The following is a 23,845-nucleotide window of genomic DNA, read 5'->3' as shown; positions in this document are numbered from 1 at the left end:
GTTCTTCTTTGCTCCCTTTTGTTGGATTGCACAGCACTGGTTGTGCTTGTGGTGATTCACATGAAAGCTTCATCGCCTTCGCTCGGCTTTATTAGCCGAGTCAAGTTGGAAGAGGGTGGTGGTGGTGCAGCGGGAATCCGAATCCAACTAGAATACGTCGGAGTTTGTGAAGAGGGACAGGGGATGGAAGGCTTATTACCACATTCCCAATTCTGCTTTTCTCCGGGTTCCGCTGAAAAGGTGAAAGAGCGAGAAAGCGTGAACGCAAGAGAGCGAGGACTAATTGCATATGTATTTATGCTTATCGTGCACTTTGCTTTATGACGGAAAAATGCCAAGATTGTGCGCTTTGTTTCACCCTTTCCACGCTGCTTCGATATCGTGAATGTGTGAGTGTGCCCCATAATGAAATCGCGAGAGTACGACGATTTGTTTGAAGCGTTGTGTGCGAGGTTTATTCTCTTTTGTTTCCCTTTCTTCTCTTCCCGAGCGAACGTACAATCAACCGGTGCAAGTCCCACGCACACCTACGAACGGTCGCAGTTGACCAATGAGGGCTAAGCCACGCCTCTTGGTATCCCCACAGCAGCATGTTGCTTATCCGCTCGCTCAATGCGGTGCAACGCCTACCACTTGAGAACGCTCGTTGGGGCCTCAGTTGGTGAACGTATACCGTGATGGAACGACCGTTTTCGCCGCCGCTATTCACAGTCAAGTGCTGCCGGTTTGATTCGCGCTTGTAACCCTCCCCTTCCGCACTTTCCTACGTCCCCGATTGAAGCGGCGTAGCGTACAAATCTACGAGGGTCGGAAGTGTAGTGTGCGTGAATCTGTACGCAAGGGGGTGAAATAGTAACAGGCGATAATAACGATTTTTTTAGCTCGGTCGGGAAAGGTTGCACAACCTTTCTTTGCCTCTGGTTTCGTCTTTCGTCGGTCGGGACCCGCGAATACAACGTTGTAGTGTGACACACGGTGCGAATTTAATTACTGATAATCCTTTGGGTCGCAATTGTTCTGTAACAGAGCCGCCGAGCGGACTGGCTTCTCCGATCCTGTTGGAAGAAAACTTTGCGTGGGTGTCGTGAACGAGTTCCAATTGGATAGTTGGAAAAGCAAGTGAAACACGAGTGCAATATCTGTACGGTAGCGACGGCTTTGTGAAGGCTTGACGGTGCAATGCTGTAAAATGGCTACAATTATGTCACACAATTTGCCGTTGATTCCGCTGCCGCTGAAGGCCACGACGGCGGCAGCTTTGGCAAAGACCACCGCAGGATTGATGATGTCTGGGTTGTTGGGGAAGCACCCGGGAGAAGACGTGTACGGAAACGGAACAATCGGGATACCGACGGACCGCAGCAGTCCAGATGTGGCTAGTAGTGAAGCACGTTCGAGTCCAGAGTCGCTGATGATGGTGCAACAGAAGGAGCGTGAAGACGATCGCATGAGCTGCTGTAGTGACGATAGTGAACTGTCGGTAGGGCAAGAAGGACTAGAAGAAAAAACTATGAACAGTGATGAAAAACTGAGTGTAATTAGTGCAAATTCACGAATGGCTGCCGTGGACGTTGAAAAGCTAATCGAGAGGCATAATGTTGAAATGGGTGACGAAATTAGTAACGATTCTTCGCGGTATTCGAGCTCCAAGGATCCGTCGGAAGATTACATGAAGATTCCGTTGATGCGGCCGAGCCCAACGCGGCTGCATGAAGAGTTCCTTAGAAATTCACAACTCTACGCTGAGGAGTTGATGCGGCAGCAGATGCAGATTGTTGCTGCTGCGAGAGGTCTCAACTTAAGTCCAAAACCGTTGGACCCAGCCCTTGGGCTAGTCGCCCGAATACAAGACAATCGTAGTCCTGGCAGGGCATCCCTTACGGAAGAACAGAAAATCGGCTTCCGGCCGCATATACGAGGCATCGGTGAAATCTACCACGATCGCCACCGATGGTCCGATGAGCGCAGTGTTCAATCTCCGCCAGATTCAACGTCCTTTCGGGGAATTCACTCGCATTTGAGCGCCATCTCTCAAATAACCCAGAATCTCAACAGTGACATAAGCAAGCTAACTTCCCCCGCAAGCCTAGCCAGTATGACCTCTCGGGAAAGTTCCCAATCTCCACCGCAGCACCCCGCTCACCTGCTCCAAATGAATAACAACATTGCCCTCAACGATCAAAACCTCAAGTTCAGCATAGACAACATATTGAAGGCCGATTTCGGCCGACGCATAACCGATCCGCTGAAACGTAGTGGCAAAAATTTTGCGAAAAAGCCGTCGGCTCCTGGCGAAAAGCCTACCGCAATGGATCTGACGGCCCTCGTTACCAATGGCGGCAGTGCGAGTTGCAGTGTTGCCAGCAGAAGTCTAAATTCAAGTGCTAGTGGAAGTGAATTGGAAGTGCCCACGTCTCCGTCGTCCTCCAGCGGGAAGACGGCCGCGGAAACCAGCAGCGGTAGTGGCAGCAGTAGTGCGAGCGGTGGAAGCAGTTCGTCATCATCTGGAGGGCCCATGGTATGGCCAGCCTGGGTCTACTGCACCCGATACAGCGATCGTCCTAGTTCAGGTGAGTTGTTTGCTGATCATCAGTAATCGACGACTGACTGACATTCCTGCCGCACGGCTGATGACCAGCTTTTGATTCTGCGAATTGAAAATGAAAACCAGAACTTGCGGACAATGAGGGAATGAACGAAAATTCCTCTCCGCTACGGTTCGTTTCCGTTCGGCTTGATGACCCTTTGCCAGTCAGCCGCCGTCCGTCCGTTCGTCCGTCGTTCGTTGGTACGATTAGCGAAGTACCTACTTGACGATGTGATAATGAAAATGAAAACCCGAACGAGTCACTCGCGCGGTGCCCATGCAGCAGCAGGTCAGGGGTGGACTCGCGAGGCAGATCATCTTCATGTGACAACATAAACTGCCGATGAGCAGCGGTTGTTTTGTGTCCCGTTGTTCACGCTTCTCCGGTGATGTGTGCATCGGGCTAGACCACTCACGGCACGGCTGGCAGTGGCAATAAAAGTGATGTCTCCGGTTACAGCAATTACTTCGTTCGGTTGTCGTCATGGCTGCTGTGGCTGCTGCTGCGACTCCGGCGTTCATTGACCAGTCCGTAGCAGTGTCGGGCTGCATAGATCGTCGAAAAATTAAGTAGTTTTGCTGCACCGAGCCCAGTTTTTCCGACTAGGAGTCTCTCGGATATCAACGCCCGCCGTCCTTTGATCCACTGCTGAGCTGACGGATCGGTTGACCGGTTCGGTGTCAGTTGTAATCACTTACCTCACACACATACTGTGCGTCTCGTCTCTGGGTCCTTCCGCGACCCCTTTTCGCGCTTGTGCAGTCGACTGGGTCGGTCATGGAGATGCAGAGAATCGCTTCGGTTCGATTTGTACTGGCTGGCAGGGGTGGGGCGCTGCGCTGGCAGAGAGACGAAGCGGTTGAACATGATGTAGCGTTGCACTGACTGCTCACCAGCCAGCCAGCCAGCCAGCGCGTTGGTTGCACACACTTCTCGAAAACACGAGATGTCGGAATTTGATGGTGGTGGGCTGCCGGGCGGGCGGCAGCCGGCAGGATGGCGAATCAACGTGTGAGAGGCATACGATAAGATAAACGCCACACCAAACTAGGGTGTTTGTTGTGATGTGTTGTTCTGGAGGACGCTAAGCAAAACTAAACTCTCATCAGATCGGTTGGCGATTTTGCTATGCTTTGCTCTAAGTTTATTGAATTAATTGTCGGCTTCACGTCAGCTGATAAAAGATGGCGCTTGCCCAACGACAGTGAGCGTTTTGATTTGATGTGGAGTAATATGTTGAGAAAATTACAGCTTGACAGCTTAATAAGGGCTTTACGCAAAAGTATTCAGCGTTGCAAGAAGTACAACATTGTAAAGAAAGTGTTTGCACATGCGCCGGCTTTCAGAGATTTTTGTATGTTATACATTTATCTATATCTATACTATCAGGAGCAATAACTAGCTGAATACATTGATTGTGTATTCTTTTACACACTTCTGGAAGAATTAATGCTTATTTTAAATTGAGAATTAACCTAATCGACGGTTTGTTCACCATGTAAGTGCTCAAGCAGAGTATGTACCGACATCCAGCGGCTGAATATGAAATATGCTTCACCGGAAGCAGTACCTAAGATGGCAGCCCCATCATGATGAATAAAGGACCATAAGCTAATAACCTACTGTCGTCGAAACCCAACAAACCGTTCCAGAAACCAACAAGACTGCGCGGTCCGGTAACTGTATTACTATAACAGTTCCCAAGTAACAATTCAAAACCATTAATAAGCATGCCAGTTTAACGAATGTTCTACAAAAGTGCCTATGGTTGAGCAAGAGTTCGTGTTGATCAAAATGGCGAATAAGCATTTCAAACTGTAAAAACAGCACTTTTGTTCATCAAATTAAGAATTATAATTTAATAACAAAACGAACAAAAGTTTAAGGGAAGTAGTAAAAAATTGCCGCTATTCCACATATGATTCACAGTGGAACAAGTAGTTTAAACTTATTTTAACAAAATTTGCTTAATCAGTTAATTAGGCTGCTGGCTAGTAGTGTAATAGCATCAAATAGTTGTCATTGTTCGTCATGTTTACATTTGTCCACACAATTGCTGAGTAGAAGCCTAACAAAAGCATTCGCGGCTGCATAGGATTGATCATCACACAAGAGCCTTGCAGCAGAAAATAATTAAATTACTCTTTTGAAAACATCACAACTCACCTGACCACACTGACCAAGGGCCGCGAATCGACAGAAATCACCGAGCTTTAAAAACGGCAGCTGAAGAGTTTCCTCTAGCTGACATCGTTGAGTAGTTCTCCCACTCTTCCGTTCCTTCGCCATAAAATCGAACGTTGTTTCACTCTCGACCGGGCCCAGGATACACTTGATGGTGATTGCGATATTTAATCAGGATAACAATTAATCAGTAGTTTACGCTGTTAAGTATATCCCCCTAGTGTCAAATTTAGATAAGAATAGGAACAGTAATAACATTTGTACAGTCAAAATAGTATACATGGAAGTTGCAATTGTGAAACGTACTTAGCCGATTTTAATAAATTCTAACCACTTTAATTGATACTACAGTCAGTATTCGTTATACACAGTGCCACCCACTTTACGCCCAATGCAATTTCACTGTTGTCTTTTTACCAATTCAGTCCATTTTTGGATGGTAATTAGCTTACGATAAAAAAAACCAAAAATATTTTTATAAGAATTTGTCCGGACTTCCTAATTAGTTTTTCCGACTTGTTCAACCAATTTTCCTCAACAGTGGCAAATTTTGTGGAAAACATTGTTCATTATGTATTTGTTTTTGAATTTCTGAGAAAATTGGCTTACGATTTCTAAAAAAAAAATCCCCATTTGTTAGGTATTCTTTTCTACTCAGGATTTTCCACACTATCCACGGTAGAACAATGAGCGGTATAATGTTGGTATGTGGCCGTTGTTCCTTTTCCAGTTCGATTTTGGGTTTATAGAGTTATCTTCTTCTTTACAAGTTTACACGTATAAAGTGCAGAGAAATAAGAATCTGTACAATATTTTCCGCTGTGAGTTTTAAAATTTATTAAGGAATTCGGATTAATTTATGAAAAGCTAGCTGTCCCGGCCTTTTTACCATTGGCCTTGTTTATGATTTTGACAGAATTTCGCCATTTGCTTTCGCCGTGTTTACGTTTTAATTTCAGTTTCGCCTTCTACTATTGCCGTGTTTTCGTGTTGATTTCAGTTTCGCCTTTCATTTTCGTAAACAAAACTCCAAACAAAACAAAGGAGTAGAAGGCGTTATTCTTGTTTTTGTTCGTTTGGAATTGAATGGAATTACGCCTGTCACTCAATCAGGTTGGTTACGGCTTTTTCGCTAATTATTACGGAAATAGTTGTCATTATTCGCCATGTTTACATTTGTCCACACAATTGCTGAGTAGAAGCCTAACAAGAGCATTCGCGGCTGCATAGAATTGATCATCACACAATAGCCTTGCAGCAGCAAATAATTATAATACTCTTTTGAAAACATCACAACTCACCCACTGAACAACGGCCGCGAAACGACGTCACCGAGCTTTAAAAACGACAGCTGAAGAGTTTTCTTTAGCTGACATCGATGAGTAGTTCTCCCACCCTTCCGTTCCTTTGCCATAAAATCGAACGTTTCTTCAATCTCGACCGGGCCCAGGATCCACTTAATGGCGATCGCGATGTTTTATCAGGATAACATTTAATCAGCAGTTTACGCTGTTAAGTAAATCCCCCTAGTGTCAAATTTAGATAAGAATAGGAACAGTAATAACATTTGTACAGTCAAAATAGTATACATGGAAGTTGCAATTGTGAAACGTACTTAGCCGATTTTAATAAAATTCTAACCACTTTAATTGATACTACAGTCAGGATTCGTTATACACAGTGCCAGCCACTTTACGCCCAATGCATTTTCACTGTTGGCTTTTAACCAATTCAGTCCATTTTTGTATGGTAATTAACTTACGATATAAAAAAATACAAAAATATTTTTATTTGAATTTTTCCGGACTTCCTAATTAGTTTTTCCGACGTTTTCAACCAATGTTCCTCAACAGTGGAAAATTTGGTGGAAAACATTTTTTATTATGTATTTTTTTTGAATTGCTGAAAAAAATTGCTTACGATTAAAAAAAAATATTTGTTAGGTATTCTCTTCTACTCAGGATTTTCCACACTATCCACGGTATAACAATGAGCGGTAGAATGTTAGTATGTGAGTTCGATTTTGGGTTCTATAAGAGTTATATTCTTCTCTAAACGTATAAAGTGAACAGAAATAAGAATCCGTACAATATTTCTTGCTGAAAGTTTTCAAATTTATTAAGGTATACGGATTTATTTATGAAAAGGTAGCTGTCCCGGCAAACTATGTATGGGGCACTGCCAGCCGCGGTTGCTAAAGAAAATTCTCGGATTCTTTCAGATTTTCTTTCTGGGATTCCTCCAGGATTTCCTTTCACGCTTTCCTCAGCAATTTCCTCGGGAGGTTTATGTAGGATGCCTTTAGAAGTTTCCTAAGGGATTTATTAAGAGTTTCTCCTGAGATTTCTCAAGAGGTTTCATCTTCGTTTCCTCTAGCAGTTTTTTTTTCCGGGATACCTCCGAATGGTCCTTTCAGGATATTCCTTCCCGGTTTTCTCCAAAAAATTCTTCTATGATTCATCCAGGAGTTCCGAGATTCTTACAGGAATTTGTTACTAGATTCGTTCAAGTAATTGTTCCGAGACCCCTCCAGGAACTCATTCTGGGATTTTTTTTCAGGAGCTGTTTCAGGGATTCATCAGGGAGAAATTTCTTGGATACTTGCAGAAGTTTCTTCTGAGATTCCTGAAGATATTTCATCCAGGATTCCTCCAGGAACTCTTTCAGGAATACCTTCCGAAATTTCTCCAGAAATTCCTTTTGAGATTCTCCGAGAGTTCCTGGATTCCCCAATAAATTCGTTCCGAGCATCCATTCCATTCTTCGTGGATGCTTTCCCATGAAGGAGCTCTTGGAGGAGTCTAAGAAAATATTTTCGGAGAAATCCCAGAAGAAGGGAGAAGAACTCCTTGAGTAGTCCCATAAGGAACTACTTGAGTAATGTCAGAAGCAACTCGTTTGGGAATCCTGTTTGGGAATTTAGAAGAAGCTTTTGGAGAATCCTTGTGAACACTTCTAAAGAAATCCTATATAAATCTCTTGAGGAATCTCATAAAGTGCTTTCTAAGGAATCCTGGAAGAAATTACTGGAGAAACCGAGAAAGGAACTCCTGGAGGGTCGAGCATCTTTGAAACCCCCTCAACCATTCACCCATCAGCACGGGTCGCCTGACACCTTGCATTGGGGTTCCCTGTTTGGTGGACTTTTACCCCCGGAAGAGGGGCTCCGTAGTGCTATTCTAAGCCGGCAGCTACACCGCAATCTTACCAGGATCCCACAGTAATTTCCACATGTGCAGCGAAAGCTTACCCAGGTATGCAGTACCCTATAGGGCACTGCCAGGCCGTGCACAAGGGAGTGGTTTTAGGGGGTTAATCCCCTCCCATTTCCGTTGTTCTAAGCACTAGGCACCCCTCCGCCCTTTGCCAAAGTAAAGAGAACCCCTCCTTTGCCGTCTATCATGTGCACGGGCCTGGGGCACTGCATTGTTTTGATTTTTTATTGGATTTTGACATTTACTGGCCTTGTTGTTTACAACATTTTAATAAAAGTGATCTATCAAAGGACAAGCAAAAGAGGGCGGCATTAAAAGGTACAAAACTGGTTACACTCATTTGAAGAGGGTATTCTGCTTAGAAGGTTCCAAAAGTTGGTACAATACCATGGGATGTTTAATTTCATTTTTGCCTTTCTCGTACACCAAGGTGTACCAAAAGGCTTTATAGGCTAGGCGTAAAATTTAATAGAGCCTTCGGAGGGGTCAAGTATTATATACCAATCGACTCAGCTCGACGAGTTGAGATGATTATTTTTTCCTTCTAAACCATAGGGGGATAAATCTGCTCATCAGACATGATGTCTGTGTGTATGTATGTGTGTGTGTATGTGTACAAAAAGGTTACCTCGTTTTAGGATAGTAAATATGAACCGATTTCAACGACCTATGGTTCATTCGACGCGGCATCTAGTCCCATTGTTTCCTATTGAAAATGGTTCAGATTGGTCTAGCCGTTCCGAAGTTATGGCCATTTAGGTGTTCCAGAGCGGTACCCCAGGAAGGGGCCAGATATGAAAATGCAACAAACCCATGCATGCGACCCATCAAACCACGGCATTTTCGATTATCTGATGAACGGGAAGTAGGAAAATAGTCTCAGACTATATCTGAACCGGTAGTGTTCCGGAACCAGTTCCAGGTGTCCCCTCAGAAGTGACCATTTAAAACTAAACCAAACCTATGCACGCGATACACAAACTAGCGGCTTTATCGATAACCAGATGAACGGTAAGCAGGAAAATAGTTTCAGACCATATCTGAACTGCTTATATATTAAACTGACGAAGTTGTCTGATGATGGCCGAAGAATAGTAGGTCGAAATGCGTCGCGCTAAACAAGCTGTTTCCGATATTTGTCACCGATAATTACAATCCACAAATAACCACAGAGAACAGACATCCAAGTCCAGTTCCAAAGCTGTGTAAGGAATTTAACGGCCATTTGAAATCGGCAACACAAGTGGCAATAGCGTGGCGCTGCAATCGGTTAATTTCCCATACTAATTTAATTCACCACTTGAAATGTTTCAATTCACCACTGACTGTGGCAATATGGTGTTTGGTGGCGTTAGTGTTGTCATCGTGTATTGGTTTGCAACCTTACTCAAGTAAAGATTCAAATCCTTACACAAATTTCCGAATGAAATTTGTTCTAGCCTGGATGTCTGTTCTCTGTGAAATAACATATTTGAACAGGTTGTGTTCCGGAACCGGCTCCAGGTGTCCCGTCAGAAGTGGCCAATTAAAAAAGTGAATCAAACCCATGCATAAGAAACATCAAATCATGAAAAATGTACGATAACCAGATAAACGGGCAACAAGAAAATAGTCTCTAACCACACCTAAGATACCGGCAGTGTTGCAAAATCAGGATTGGATGCATCGCTGAAATTACGAAAGTGAACAAAATCGATGCAAGCGATAAATATACGTAAAAGGAAAATATTGGTAAAAATTTTAGAGATCTTTTCAAATCAAACCATTTTAGATTCCTGAGGCATAATTATACAGTAGGATGGATCAACGTTGTAAATTTAAATTTTATACCATCAATCCCCTTTTGCGTCTTAAATTACTGCGCACAATTTTGATGCTACTGGTTGAATCCTCGCGCTCTGTAACACGGTTGAAATTTCAATGGGTTTTATTATGTGAAATTTCACTTACTCGCACTTTTTTTGTCAAATTTTATATGAATCGTATAACCAATGATAATAAAATAAAGGCTAAAGTGTGCAGAATTTTGTTTGCCGAAATGTCTTCATAATGATCGGCATCCAGTGCTAGTGACGGTGGTCAAACAGTCAACTGATAGGTTTGATATTTGTCAGCTCAGCCTATACGTTTACATAACGTTGGAATCTGAGCCATCATTAAGTTTCCAAATTATGGCTTGGATAAATTCTTACTTTTCTGAATAAGGCTGACACAAATTTCGATTTTCTCTTAAGTCAAGAGGGGTCCCCCCTTGAAAAATTTTGGTCGGAATTCAACATTTTGAGGAAGGGCACAAATAAATAACCCAATAAATTTTTAAATTTTAAGGTGAAATTAGAGTCCTCCAGAAAATTTCGTAACAAATCCGATGAGTTCAGTTCTCAGGATTCAGGTACACTTCGGCTTATGGTGACGGAAAAATCTTGAGTACATATTCAACGAGAAAGGCACTATCACCACCAGGTGGAATAATCTAGGTTTTTTTTTCATTGATACCAAGATTCACAACGATTTCAAAGTTCTTGTCGAGAATTTGATATTTCTTCACAAATCTGTAAGAATCTCAAAATAAGTGTATTAATATTTATGAACTCTATTTTATTGTCAAGTTTGCTTTCAAAATGTTTCATATTTGAAAAAGGAAAACATTCAAATTAGCTTTTCTACAAGCCAACGTTTTTCATCAATCATACCGCGGGCCACACGGTGTGCAGCTATGGTGTAGTTAGTAGTTAGTATGGTAGTTAGTCAGTAATTCTCTCACTGCACTGTTGATATAGTATATAATAGGGGAAGGCGGATTAAGACGTCAGTTTGAATCTTTGAGCAATATTAACATTGAAATTTTCAAGACAAATAAAAAAAATCAAGCGCAAAAGTTACGGGTCTACGTTATACATTTCGAGACTTGGGCGTTGAATAACCCCGTCTTCCTCTAAGGTTAATAGTTAATACTCCTGATGTCCATAGCTCCAGTCAGGACAAGATCTTTTTCCAATTTGTTATCATTTCCCTTGTTTGAGTTGGATAACGATTCAGAATCTGCGCTTTTTGGTTCGGAAAAAAAAAAAGAAATTGTGTTATGTCGTCCACAATATGGACAGCGAATAGCATTAAATTTGTTGTAATTGGCTTGGAAACAAGTCGTATTTCTTGACTGATAAATAACAAATTAGTAGGATTTTATGAAAATGTCAGCTGAGCTTTTAGGAGCTTTACTTTGTGATCCATGATGGCATGTATGGACACACCACAGGTTCATCTACAAAGACCAAATTGATGCCAGCTTGGCAATCACATCAAGTGTAGTACACATAGGAATTATAAAATATATTATAATCACACCTGTGGTTGCGCAAAGTTGTAATGACGGAATAAGTTCGATTGTATTGGCTGCTGCGATGCGACCCTTTTAAATACATATTAGTTTGAAGTTAATGAAAATTAACCTGTCATTTCATCAGACTCACATTACATTTTTACTGAGACAGAGCTCGATTCGTTCCATGGGCATTTCAGTTTTTTCTAATCATCAAGTGATATTATTATCGATTTATTATTTTTGCATTCATATATCGAATGTCAGACAAGAAAACCTTCCATCTCTGAAAATAAAGAAAATTGAAACCCGAATACATAGTTCTTTTCCCGAACCTGAACTTATACCCAGCCACCTCCAGCATGGTCTTACTGGAAGAGCTGCGCGTTTTCCAACGCCCGTCCCATTATCTCAAGTCTGGTAATCCCGCCACAACTGTGCAATAGAATGTTGCATACGACCTAAACCCACTGCCCATGGCAAGCAAGAAACCCATATATTTGCGGTTGCACTTTTCCGCTTTAATGGCCTCATCTGGGCCCCATCATGAAACTGCTTCTGACCCGGGACCGGTTCCGTACTGGTCCTTCCACGTTCCACCCGCCCTTAGCCTGCCGGCCGCAACTTTTAATGTCATTATTTTAATTTGCAGCACATAATTTAGACGTAATTAAGTACGCTAAAGTTGTGCTCGCGATTTTATGGTCATATACCGCTCCACCACCGGGAGAAATATGATATGCTGATCACGATGACGCTTTCAGAGAGCCCAGAGTATTTTTTGGAGAAGTTCAGAACTGCCGCTGGATGTGGTTAATTTGCAGGTTCTTTCAACTTTTCGCGGATCATTTTGCAGCACTATCTGTAAAACTACCGCAATCCTATTTGTTGCATAAATTTTCCTCACGCCGCCGCCTTGCGCGCACGCCATTATACCACAGTTGGTAGTGGTGCGACTGAGTATTAATTATTAATTTCTTTTCCCGGAGCTGACGCCACTAGGTGGTGGATTGCGATCGAAGGTGGGGGTGACCAGGGGTGTGCGTGCGGGGTCAACTGCATTTAATTAACACATAAAAGCCCGTAATTAAAACAACCATTTTGCTCTCCACTATTGGCGGTGGCGACGATCGTGCGGAGCGACTTAACACACAGTTACAATAGCAATGGCAATAGTGCGAACACTCTCGCTCTAAGGACGTATTAATTTTTCATAGTTTGGTTTTTTTCCCCACCGGTGAACGGTCAGTCTTTACCGGTGCCGACAGAGATTCTGGTTTCTGGTCAGGGCGCATTTTTCCACCGACTGGCTGTTTTACTTTTTTTTTCGCGATCATTAATTGACCGACCAGTAATGGTGTGGTACGATTTCCCATTGAGCGTAATTGCATTTTGCACTTTTCACATTTGTAGGAGCTCTCAGAGTCATGCATTAATGATTGCACTGGAGCAAAAGGTTGTCTAGTTTTGTTCAATTAAGTGTATTTCAAAGAAAGCATTCATTTAGTTTGAATTCGTTTAATTAACATCTACATAGCCGTAAGACTGAATTTAGAATGCTAAAAACTCGATTACCCTTCGCTCCAATCGTTCTACAGCCACCCTGTTTCGAAGTGAGCTCTATTTTAGGGCCCACAGCTATAAAGGCGTATTCAGCATGACCATGCTGAGGATGATGGGTTCGATTTCCGGTCGGTTCTGCAACTTTTCGTAAAGCAAATTTTCTTGGCATCCTTGGATGTAGAGTATCTTTGTGCCACATGATACACACATACACAATGGTCATTGGCAAGCTTCCTCTGCCTCCTCAGTTAGTGGAAGTGCTCATAGAACACTAAGCTGAGCAGCAGGCTTTGCCCAAGTAACATTTTAAGTTTTGTTCGGCTCTACAAGAGATCTTCATGACCAATTTTATAAAACTCACAATAAAACTGATTTATACATCAAAACCTCTTGATAACCTCTTTAAGAGCATCTTCCGGCTAAGTGGACCACTGTCGGAGAGGTTTTGCAAACCGCATTAAGAGTAGCAATAAACCGTTTTAAAACCTAGTAGAAAAAATTCCCATTCTCGATTGTTGTTGTTTTTTTTTTCAACAAAAACTATGACAGCTCAAGACGGGCTTGGTAATCTAGTGGCTACCGCTTCTGATTCGTATACAGAAGGTCATGGGCAAGGTATTTATATATTCTAAGGTAGTCTTAGATTTTTTTTTAGTTTTTATTAACGTGTATTTTAACTTAAATGCTAATTCTACACTCGTAGTCTTAGATTCAAAACTGGCTGAGCGGCCATTATTTTTTCACCGTGAGAAATTCTGAAAACAAATCCCCTGCCTCCTCAAATTCCTTTGAAATTTTGCTTCCTCTGCTTTTCTCCACAAACTAAACGCCATGCTCAACCTTACAATATATAAAAACCTTGGTCATGGGTTCAATCCCTGGCCCGTCCCTTTCATCCTACTTTGTATCTTTCTATCCACTTTCTCTCTCTATATCTCTTCGCTACATACACAACTCATGTATATTCATATGTTCATAGCCATCGCTAGAACCAGAAACGAATTGAAAAAAAAAGTCGTTTCCCTCCCTACCAACTTCCACTCACAGCACAATGTATATAACGCCTGCAAGTTATGCAACCAAAAACGTGCTGTGCCGCTTGACCTTATTCACCTTATTCACCACACAATCTATCACCTTACGAACACTATAAATAACCCCCTATCCATGGATCGCATCATCGACCCAACGGTGACTCCCAGATCTCCCATCCTTTCCGTCTAACAAATACCGTGCTGGTTGTGGGGATGCAGAGGTGATCTCGGTCTTTAGTAGCAACAACCAGCACACTTTAACATTCCTTTCCTTTCCCAACTGACTATGAGGACGTGGCCGGCACCGTTATTGATCCAGCCCTTACTCATTTGGATCTCAGTACAATTGGTACCAGCTCAGATCAATCACGGAGGAGCAACCATTGACATGTACCTATAGTCAGATTTGATCGTTTTTTTGATCGAAAAACTATGACAGCTCAAGATGCAGAGAAGCTTCTACGATGGCACGCAAAGTTCAGGACGATACATTCGTAAGTAGAAGCGGTCATTTCAAAGTAATATTTTAGTTGTTATTGTGTTGGAAGGCTTATGCGCATTCAATTTTACCGTGAATATTGGGGTGGCAGAATCATAAAATTAATGCGCTTCAAAAATAGTGAATATTATCATCTTGGAATGAAATAAATCAATTTGTTTATTTAGTAAAACTATCTCGAATCACAAGAAAACTCAGCAGAGAGAGTTTATTTATGTGAGCATGTAATGGAAATCAATTCATTGCTTATTTGAGCAAAATTAACTATTTTCCATTCACGTTAGCTAATTCTCCAATATGGCGACAACCATAATCAGCGAAACTAAAACGAAAGCAAGTTTACTTTTATTATTATTATTAATATTTATTAAAGACACTTTACCACTTATGTGGCATTCGTGTCTGATTTACTTTTATGATGACCGCAATAAACCTAGAAATGTCGTAGTTCTGCTTTTCTACCAACAGATGTCGTTACTAATCAAACGGATCGCCTTCTGTTGAGAGTTTTAACAGTTTTATTGTGGTAATAATTATTGCCAGATGGTTTACAAATCGGAAAGTTTTGTTTACTCTTAAAATCGGCCTTTATGGATATCTTCAAGTATACTATAAAACATTTTATCAATGGGTTTAAATTATTGCTGTAATAAAACCCTAATAAAAATCAAACAAAACCAATGAGCAATGAAATTGTTACTTGGGTTACTGGGACGCTTTCTGGAGTTTCTGAGGATATCAGGTGCGTTTCAGAGGGTCCAAGGGAGATTGAGTGGCTTTTCGCAGGTTTCAAAAGTTCTCATATGTGTTACAGGGGGTCCCAGGTGGGTTCAGGGGGCTACGGAGCCATTTCAGGAAATTTCAGAGGATTCATATATTGGAGGATTTCGGTGGGTCATAGGATCGTTACAAAAGGGTTTGAGGGGGTTTAGGGGGCCTACACTTTTCGAAAATACATTTTGTGTCACTGCTCTTAAGTGATCGTCAGGGGGATCTTAGAGGCGTTTTAATGTGTTTCGCAAACGTTTCAGGCGGATTCAAGACTGATTACGCTTGTAGATCTGATGACCTATATTCAAGGGAACTCTTAGAGATTCTGGAACTCATCACTTGCCAGCGCGTAGCTACATGAGGCTGTGTAAGCAGGAATTTCATTCAAACTCACCACTTATGCATGTAGATTCGATGACTTATGCTCAATAATGTTAGGATACCCCAATATTTCCAACCCCCTCATTCTTAACCCCGAACACGCCCTAAGCTCCTTTTAACTTCATTTGCCACTTCTATTCCGTAAACCAACGTGTTAAGAACTGTTCCATTGAATTCCACTAAGAATTTGCATCCTTTGACAGATACGTATTTCGACCTCAACTGTAAGGTCGTCTTCAGTGTCTTGTACTTGACTCGACTTACAGATATTTCCCATGATCATCCTTAGCGTGACGGGTTCGATTCCCGGTCGGTCCAGAAACTTTTCATACATTAAATTACCTTCTCTTCCTTGAGCACATAGTATCTTTGTGCCTGCCACACGATACACATATGCAAAATTATCATTGGCAAAGGAAGATCTCGGTTAAAAGCTGTGGAAGTGTTCATAGAATACTAAGCTGTGAAGTTTTGTACCAGTGGGGACCAAGAGAAAGAAGCTAGAATAATCTAGCTTCTCCCATTTTCTTGTTTCAATGTTTTTCAACAAAATTTCAAACAACATGAAATACAACCTCACAATCTTGGTAAACCCACTGTTGAATTGTGAGCACTTTTCCTATTCAGTCTTGTTAACGTCTTTTTCGTGCTAAGCGTTCGTTAGCCATAAAAAAAAAATTGTTATTATTTCGCATTAATCCACCAATCAACGACTGCTCAACTAGCTCAATAACAGTTCAAAACAATAGTAATCACAAGCAATGCTAGACAGCGTAGTTGTGCAACACTCGAGCAGAACTTTATCGTCACATTTCACGCAAGCAATCGCTTGTTGTTTAATCGCTAAGCTTTGTTCACGCCACTTGGGAAGCCACTCAAAGTGGTATGGTAATTTCATCCGATGGATTTGTGAGCTCTCTACTATCACCATTTTCTACGTTCACTTCGACTGGCTATGAACTGGAACTATGAATAATTGCTTTATTAGAATTGGGCAACCCATGAAAATCAATCACTTCATTCGCTACCTCAGTTGGTGAACCATACACGGATCCGGACGGATGGCTGCGAGTGAATGAATCACGCGGACATCTGAATCACTGGCGATATTCTCATTGCGTTGGAATCCATTCAACGCCGCGGATGATCAAAAGCCTGATCGCCGCCACCGCCATCGCCATCGCGCCTAGATAGGTATATCTCACGATTGTGCATCGGTGGGGCTTGTTAGATTTTCCATCAATCCCCACCTACTGCCCAATCCGGGTACAATATATGGCAATAAAATAGACGTACAACTTTATGGTCTCCTCTGAACTCGACAACAATCACCTCCGCGTTTGAAAGCGAATCAGTTTCTCACTCTGGCGAACCGCCGCCAGGGTCTAGTCAAGTCTCGGCCTAGGTGGAAGAGGTAGTTCATTCAGAAATTCCCTTTTCTTTCAGACGCAACGGTATAAGCCCTCAAAGGCGGAAATTCCTTTGAATAAAAAGATGAATTCTTCCGAGCAAGCGAGCGAGCGACCACCATCGCGGCTTCCCTCTAGCCTCACTACAATCGCTACGCCGTCAAACAAATTCCGAAAAACCAAAGAATGATAGTGTGTTATGATCCGGCTTTCACGTTCAAAGCTGATTAGGTGCCACGGTAGACGGCTGGCAGTCGTCGTCGGTCGCTATTTTTTTGTGTTGAGAGAAAATAGGCGAGACACGCTTGATTGGGCCTGATTGATTCGGTGAAAAACGTGGAAGACCCGAAAGTGGAAGTGGAAACGCAGCAAACGGAAGCATCAATTAGGTCAATGATTGTTTTGGTAGAAATCACCTTTCACCAATACAATCAGTATCGGCGACCCTTTGTCACTGGAGTCCATTAGACTAGTTATATCTGCTAACAAACATTTTTAGTCATGATATCGATGGACGTTCTCGATACTCAAAAAAATCCTGAAGTAATGGCCCGAAGATACATAAACGCAACCGATGATCTATCTTATGGTAGATTTTCGTTCCGGTATGTATTTAAAGTGGTTTATGACCCGACGGTAGACCGGTGATGCTTGTATTGATATTATTGTACGTTGTTTTTGCTCCAACAAATCTCTAAGATCTGCAAGTGTCACAAAAGCTCTGTAGGTTGGTCTTAGCTTGTATTTACGTTTTGGAAAATTCATAAGACTATGTTGATTAGAGTATTGTTTTCGTCGAACTTTCTATGAACTTTGACATAATTTTGAAGTGAAGGCCTAAACATTTATAAACGTATTCGGTTACTTTTGTATAGATTTTAAATGTAACGTATGCCATACAAGGTTCACAAAGTGTGATACACTCCCGTTCAAAAGTTTGGGGTCAGCCCCTCAAAAACATGTCATTTTTTTAGGCCCATATCTCCGCCAATTTGCGTCCGATTTCAAAACCCTAGGTATCATTCAAAAGATAATAAGTCAAAGAAACTTTAAACATGATTTAAAAGAAACTTTTTCAAAAAAAATTGTATGTAAATTTAACCCAAAGTTTCCAGATTTTCTAAAAAATGAATATACACTTATGGCAGTGCCGCTGGAAGTTGGGTCGACCAAATTTTAAGATGAGAGCGGTAATATGACCCATTTTCTATTAGCTTTCAACTGCTTTTTACAGAACTTAGCTAAAAAATCTAGAAAAAAAGTTATTAAGTAAATTAATCCTTGATGTCATTTCGTACTTTCGTGTACTTTCGTGTACTTTCGTAAAACATGGAAAAGTGATTTGGTGATATCTTCGTCATCTATAGTTCAATTTTAATTATTTTTGGCTCATTTCAAAGATAATTAACTAAATTTACGTTTGATGTCTTCAACTTAACGTATTTAACGATTTTTGTATATAAAAATGTTATGTAAAGTTAGCACATTTTACCACGCTTCAAAAAATGAGGCAACTTTACGTTAAGTTTTAGTATGTAAATTTCAACAAATATGTGTGGTTCAATGTCTATGCAGTAAGTATCATTCATTTTGTTTCAAATAAGCCAAGAAGAATTAAAATTGAATGACAGATGACAAAGATATCAACAAATCACTTTTCCATGTTTTACGATAGTGACCCCAAAGCTCTGTAAAAAGCAGTTGAAAGCTAATAGAAAATGGGTTATATTACCGCTCTCATCTTAAAATTTGGTCGACCCAATTTCCAGCGACACTGCCGTAAGTTTATATTCATTTTTTAGAAAATTTGGCAACTTTGGGTTAAGTTTACATACAAAATTTTTTGAAAAAGTTTCTTTTAAATCATGTTCAAAGTTTTTTTTGACTTATTATCTTTTGCATGATACCTAGGGTTTTGAAATCGGACGCAAATTGGCGGAGATATGGGCCTAAAAAAATGACATGTTTTTGAGGGGATGACCCCAAACTTTTGAACGGGAGTGTATATTTGATCCACATAGCAATTTCTTGCCGATTCGATCATATCTGACGATGGCTAATGTGTTTAACAAGGTCGAGGTATGATCGAAGTCCTACAATGGAATTGTATAAGCATTACAAGAAATACAGATTCATTAAAATTATTGATTCACAGCACAGGATGTGACACATTTGCTCTCAGTGAAACGTTTCTTGCTTCTGGTGGATATGTCTATTTCCCAGACTACAATACTATTTATCGTTAACGAGGATATGGCTATGGTGGGGTTTCTTTGGGATTCAACAAGCTCCTCTTCTTTTATAGGATTGATTTCCCTCGATTCAAGGCATAGAAGTTGTCGCATGTCACGTCACTATGTGGTAAGAGTTTTAGCGTAGCCAGCGTATTTAAGTTAACCCATATCCGGCCAGTGTCATATTCATATTCATAGTATTTCAGCATATTGTATTCGAAGTTGTTCAGAACAAGAGGTGCAAATGTGGCTGCTAAGATTTAATTTCAAAATGTAAAATAAATTTGTTTTAGTTACATATCGATGACACATGGTTTAAAATTTGAAGTTGGTGTCTTCGGCGGAAATGTTCATATGCATGTAAATTTTCTATTCAATTGATCTTAACTAGATGTCACTAGATGGCGCTGTTGAACAACTAATTTGATATGATAATGTTAACAATTTTGGTATTTTTTTGCAAATATGTGGGTCTGGTAAAACTTACTCCTGTAATGTAATTATTAGTAAGAAATCTTTCGAAAAAGCGGCACTGAGCACGGATATCTTGGGTCTACTTATAGGGCCTTCCGGAAGGATTCATCTATGAAAATATTCAGCATTTTCTTTCGTTAAATCTCCATGGACGTCTCCCAGGAATCCCAAAAGGCTGTCCGCTTGTAATGGATCACTAAAATAACTAAAACGACCGCTATGAAATGAACAGATAGCGCCTCCGTAGCCTTGTGTGTTTGACGTAACTCGACTGCTGTCACTGTGTTACCGTCCATATACGGTGGTGCTTTTGTTTTGATGCGGTGAGAAGCGGAAAAGTAGGCTTCAATGATCCATTAATCCACTAAGAGGATCCTCCCAGGATTTCCCATGAAATTCTCCCGGTTTCCACTCAGGATTCCTCATGGGATTTCTTCTAAGAATTCCATCAGGAATCCCACCTGAGATTTTTTCAGGAATTTCTACAGAATTCTTTCAGAGATTCCTTCAGGTATGTCTACTGGGATTACTACCTCGATCGTCCCAAAAATTCCACATTGATTTCTCACGAGATTAGTTTGAGGGTTTCATTAAACAGTTTCCTAGTTTTCCTTCAGAGATTTCTCCCGCGATTTCCTCATTGATTACTTCCGAAAATTTTCAAGAACTTCTTTCGATGATACTTCAATAAATCCCCTCGGGATTCCTGCGGGATTTTGTCAAGGATTTCTTCAGGATCATTTTTCTGAATTCCGTTGTGACTTTCTCCCGAGATATTTTCATTGATTCCCCCAGGGTATCCTCTAGGGATTTCTTCTGGAATTCGTTCCATGAGTCTTTCACGTATGTATTATTCCCTAGACTGGATTCTTCCAGGATGCATGTTGGGTTTGCTTCAAGGATTGCTTTACGTATTTTTACCGGGATTCATTATCTCATTGTTTTCGGGATGTCTTTATTGATTTTTCTCCCAGGATTCCTTTTAGAGATTCCTCCCGAGATTAATTTAGGAATTTCCCAGAAATTTAGGGATGGGACTCCTTCAGGGATTTTTCCCGGCTTTAGTAAATCTTCCCACAATTCCTTCATTGTTGTCTCCCGGGATTGTATCAGTCATTATTACCGGGTTTCAGTTAGGGATTCCTTTACAGATTCGTTAAGAAATTCTCTCAAGTATTCCTCCGGTTATTCCTTAAAAGATTTCTCCCAGGCTTCTTCCATGATTCCTCAATTGATTTCTTCCAGGATCCTTTTGAGGATATTTCGGGACTCCTTTATTGATTTCTCATGTGATTCTTCTGTGGATTTCTCCCGGAATTTCTTTAGAAATTTCTTTAAGGATTTTACCTAAGATTTCTTCAGATAACTCTTAGAGATTCTATAAAGGATTCTTCCAGGAATATTTCTGGAATTTTGTTAGCAATTCCTGCCGGGATTTCTCAATTGACTTCACCCAGGTATTCCTCACAACAATTACTTAGTGATTCCTATGGAGAATACTCCTGAATGCTTCCAGGGATTTCTTGAGAAATTTCTCCCGTGAAATTCGGGGTTCCTTAAGGAATTTATCCAAGTATTGTTTCGAAATATTTTCAAGGATTCCTCCCGGGATGCCTTCAGAGATATTTCTTCAGTGATTAATTCCGGGGATCCTTCCACCTGGCGCTCATTCAGGGATTCCTCTGTGATATAAAAAAAGACTCCTTTTGAGAGTTTCTACTTCCAAAATTACACCAAGATTTTTTTTTGGAATTCCTCCTGGAATTTCTGTCGACATTTCTTCAGGTATTTGTCCTTTGATTCTTCACGTTTTTTTATCCTTCACGGATTTTATTTATTGATTTCGCCCAAGACTTTTAGGAACTTCTCTCGAGATTCTTTCTCAAAATCCCTCGGAGATTCTCTTACTGATTTGTTATGGAATCCTTTCGGGGTTTATCAAGAATTCTTCTCAGATCCTTCCTGTTAAGGAATAGTTTTCTCCTGAGATTCCTGCAAGGCTTATTTTAGGGATTCCTCCAGGATTCTCTCAGGGATTCCTTTTGATTTTTTCAGAGATAACTCCAAGATTGCATGGATTACTCCCAAGATTCCTTCAGGGATTTCTGCTGAGATTCCTTCCAGATATCGCCCCGGGGTTTTCCTTCCAGGATATCTAACGGAATTGCATGGTTTTGTTTCGGAATTTTCATGATACTGATTTTTTATGTCAATAATTGATAAAGAAATGCTTCATGATTCACACATTATCCTTTCTAAAAGAACCTGAACCAACTCGGAATCGAACCCAGGATATACGCGGATACGATCATTAATGGCTAGTGTTCGATCGATACCCTTGGGCCGATGGAAGAGTATCAGTTCTTATTCAAGTTGATTATCCGCCGTGCTCTTACTTAACATCATTCAATATCAGAATCGGCAATTCACCGGCATCCGCCTTCGCTGTGGTGGGATGACAAGTGTCTATCGAGAGAAATCCGTAGCGTTCAAAGAATTTTGGAAATGTGGTGCTTGGCATTCGAGTGTTTCACAAGTCTTCAATGTCAATTGTCTTTTTACAGGCTCTATCAAGATTTTTCCCTTGGAATAGAGAGATAGGTAGAATTGGAGATTTTTTCTTCCCCTGTTGGGAAAATTAAGCCACTACGTCCAATAAGCTGAACTGTTGGGGATAAAATCCCCGAATAAAAAAAAATAAATAAAAAAAATATAAATTAAAGATAGAAAACCTAGAATTTGGAAAATAAATCCTGGAATCTCGGAAATTTTCGCCCTGGGACGTCCCGGAATGGACACTCTAATTATTAAGCATCAAGAGAAAATCTGGGCTGTATAACAACAAAACTAGGATAAAGGCAAACACTGCAGGTGGTTGAATTCTGTTCTGCCAAGGATAGCGAGTTATAAGGTGAAACTTGGTTAGCCAATGAATTTGTGCAATGAGGATACGAGGTGAATTCTTCAACTAGAGCCTAATCAATATCTTTGCACCTTTCAACCCGATCACATGAAGGACGCGCCATACGAATGTCTCGATAAAACCAACGGCCTTCACTCTGCTACCGAACTGAGAATACTGAGAGAGATGCTCATCAGAAGCACCTGGTTTGCACAAAAATACCCCGGCACTTCTCGGATGTCATTGATTTGGAGGATCGAACATTGTCTATGATCACAATCTCGTTGCCAGTAAACTTCGAGCACGGTTATGGCAAACTCAAAAATTCGGCTACCGTTGTGTTTCAATATCCAGCGCTTCTCAGCAGAAGGTGTGGCAAATGAGTACCGCTTGAAGTTGGATGAGCGGATAAGGGGATCCTAGCCACAGAATTCTGTGGGAATCTATCCACGGAGCAGCAAGCGCTGTAGCGCGGGAAGCGACAGGTACTGCTCAAAGACGTCCCGGTAGCTCTTTGTGGAGTGCCAGAAGATGACAGACGAGAAGAACATTGCCAGAAGCTGGATGTTAGTGTCTGGTACTCGGCAAAATAGAGAGCAGTACAAGGAAGCGAGAGCAGTTAAGTAAAAAATCTCAGAAAGAAAAAGCAGTATGAAGAGAGTGGCATTACTGAGGTGCAAAACAGTATGGAACAAAACAATATGCGTAAATTTTACGAAACTGTTAATGGTATGAGAAGAAATGTGCATTGTACATTGTGCAATGACAGTGAGGGTAACTTGCTGACAGGTAAAACTCTGGTAACTGCCAGATGGAGAGAGCACTTTGAGACTTTGTTGGAAGGCGAGAACGTAGGCGTGTTTAAAACATATTAAGCACCGGTAACGATGGACATGCTTTGGAGCCTTGATCCAAGAAGATGTAAAAGGCTTTAAAAGCTGAAGAAGAGTAAGGCTGCTGAAAAGGACGAACTCCCGGCTAAACACAATATATTGAACAGCTGCACGAAATACTTAACCTTCCGTTAATCGCGCTGTTGTACTTTGTACAACACATGAGAATTATCGACTATTACTTTGAAACCATCTTTTCTATCGATGTCAACCCCAAATGTATTCCACAGGAATCTTATTTGGAATATTATAAGACCTTTTTTGAAAACAGTATAACTCCTTATAATGCGGAAAATTGAAAATCGCAATATGAAGAACGTACTATATTAAAGATAAGATAGACAGTTGAATGTGAATTAGTGTATTTCAAAATCTTAAT

At 41.0% G+C, this 23,845-nt stretch overlaps 1 protein-coding gene across 2 annotated transcripts in view; it reads left to right on the top strand.

Moving 5' to 3' along the window:
* The first annotated feature begins 442 nt into the window (after positions 1–442).
* LOC134287582 (homeobox protein invected-like) overlaps positions 443–23,845 on the top strand; it is a 240,281-nt gene continuing 216,878 nt past the window's right edge. For both annotated transcript variants that reach the window (XM_062849652.1, XM_062849651.1), the window contains exon 1: positions 443–2,570. In XM_062849652.1, coding sequence (XP_062705636.1) covers positions 1,190–2,570 — 1,381 coding nt within the window. In that variant the 5' untranslated portion in view covers positions 443–1,189. The remainder of the gene's footprint in view (positions 2,571–23,845) is intronic.

The sequence above is a fragment of the Aedes albopictus genome, chromosome 2 (genome assembly GCF_035046485.1).
Source record: "Aedes albopictus strain Foshan chromosome 2, AalbF5, whole genome shotgun sequence".
NCBI classification, from domain to species: Eukaryota; Metazoa; Arthropoda; class Insecta; order Diptera; family Culicidae; genus Aedes; species Aedes albopictus.
The sequence above is the reverse complement of the archived record's forward strand: the minus strand, read 5'-3'. Positions and strand labels throughout refer to the sequence as shown.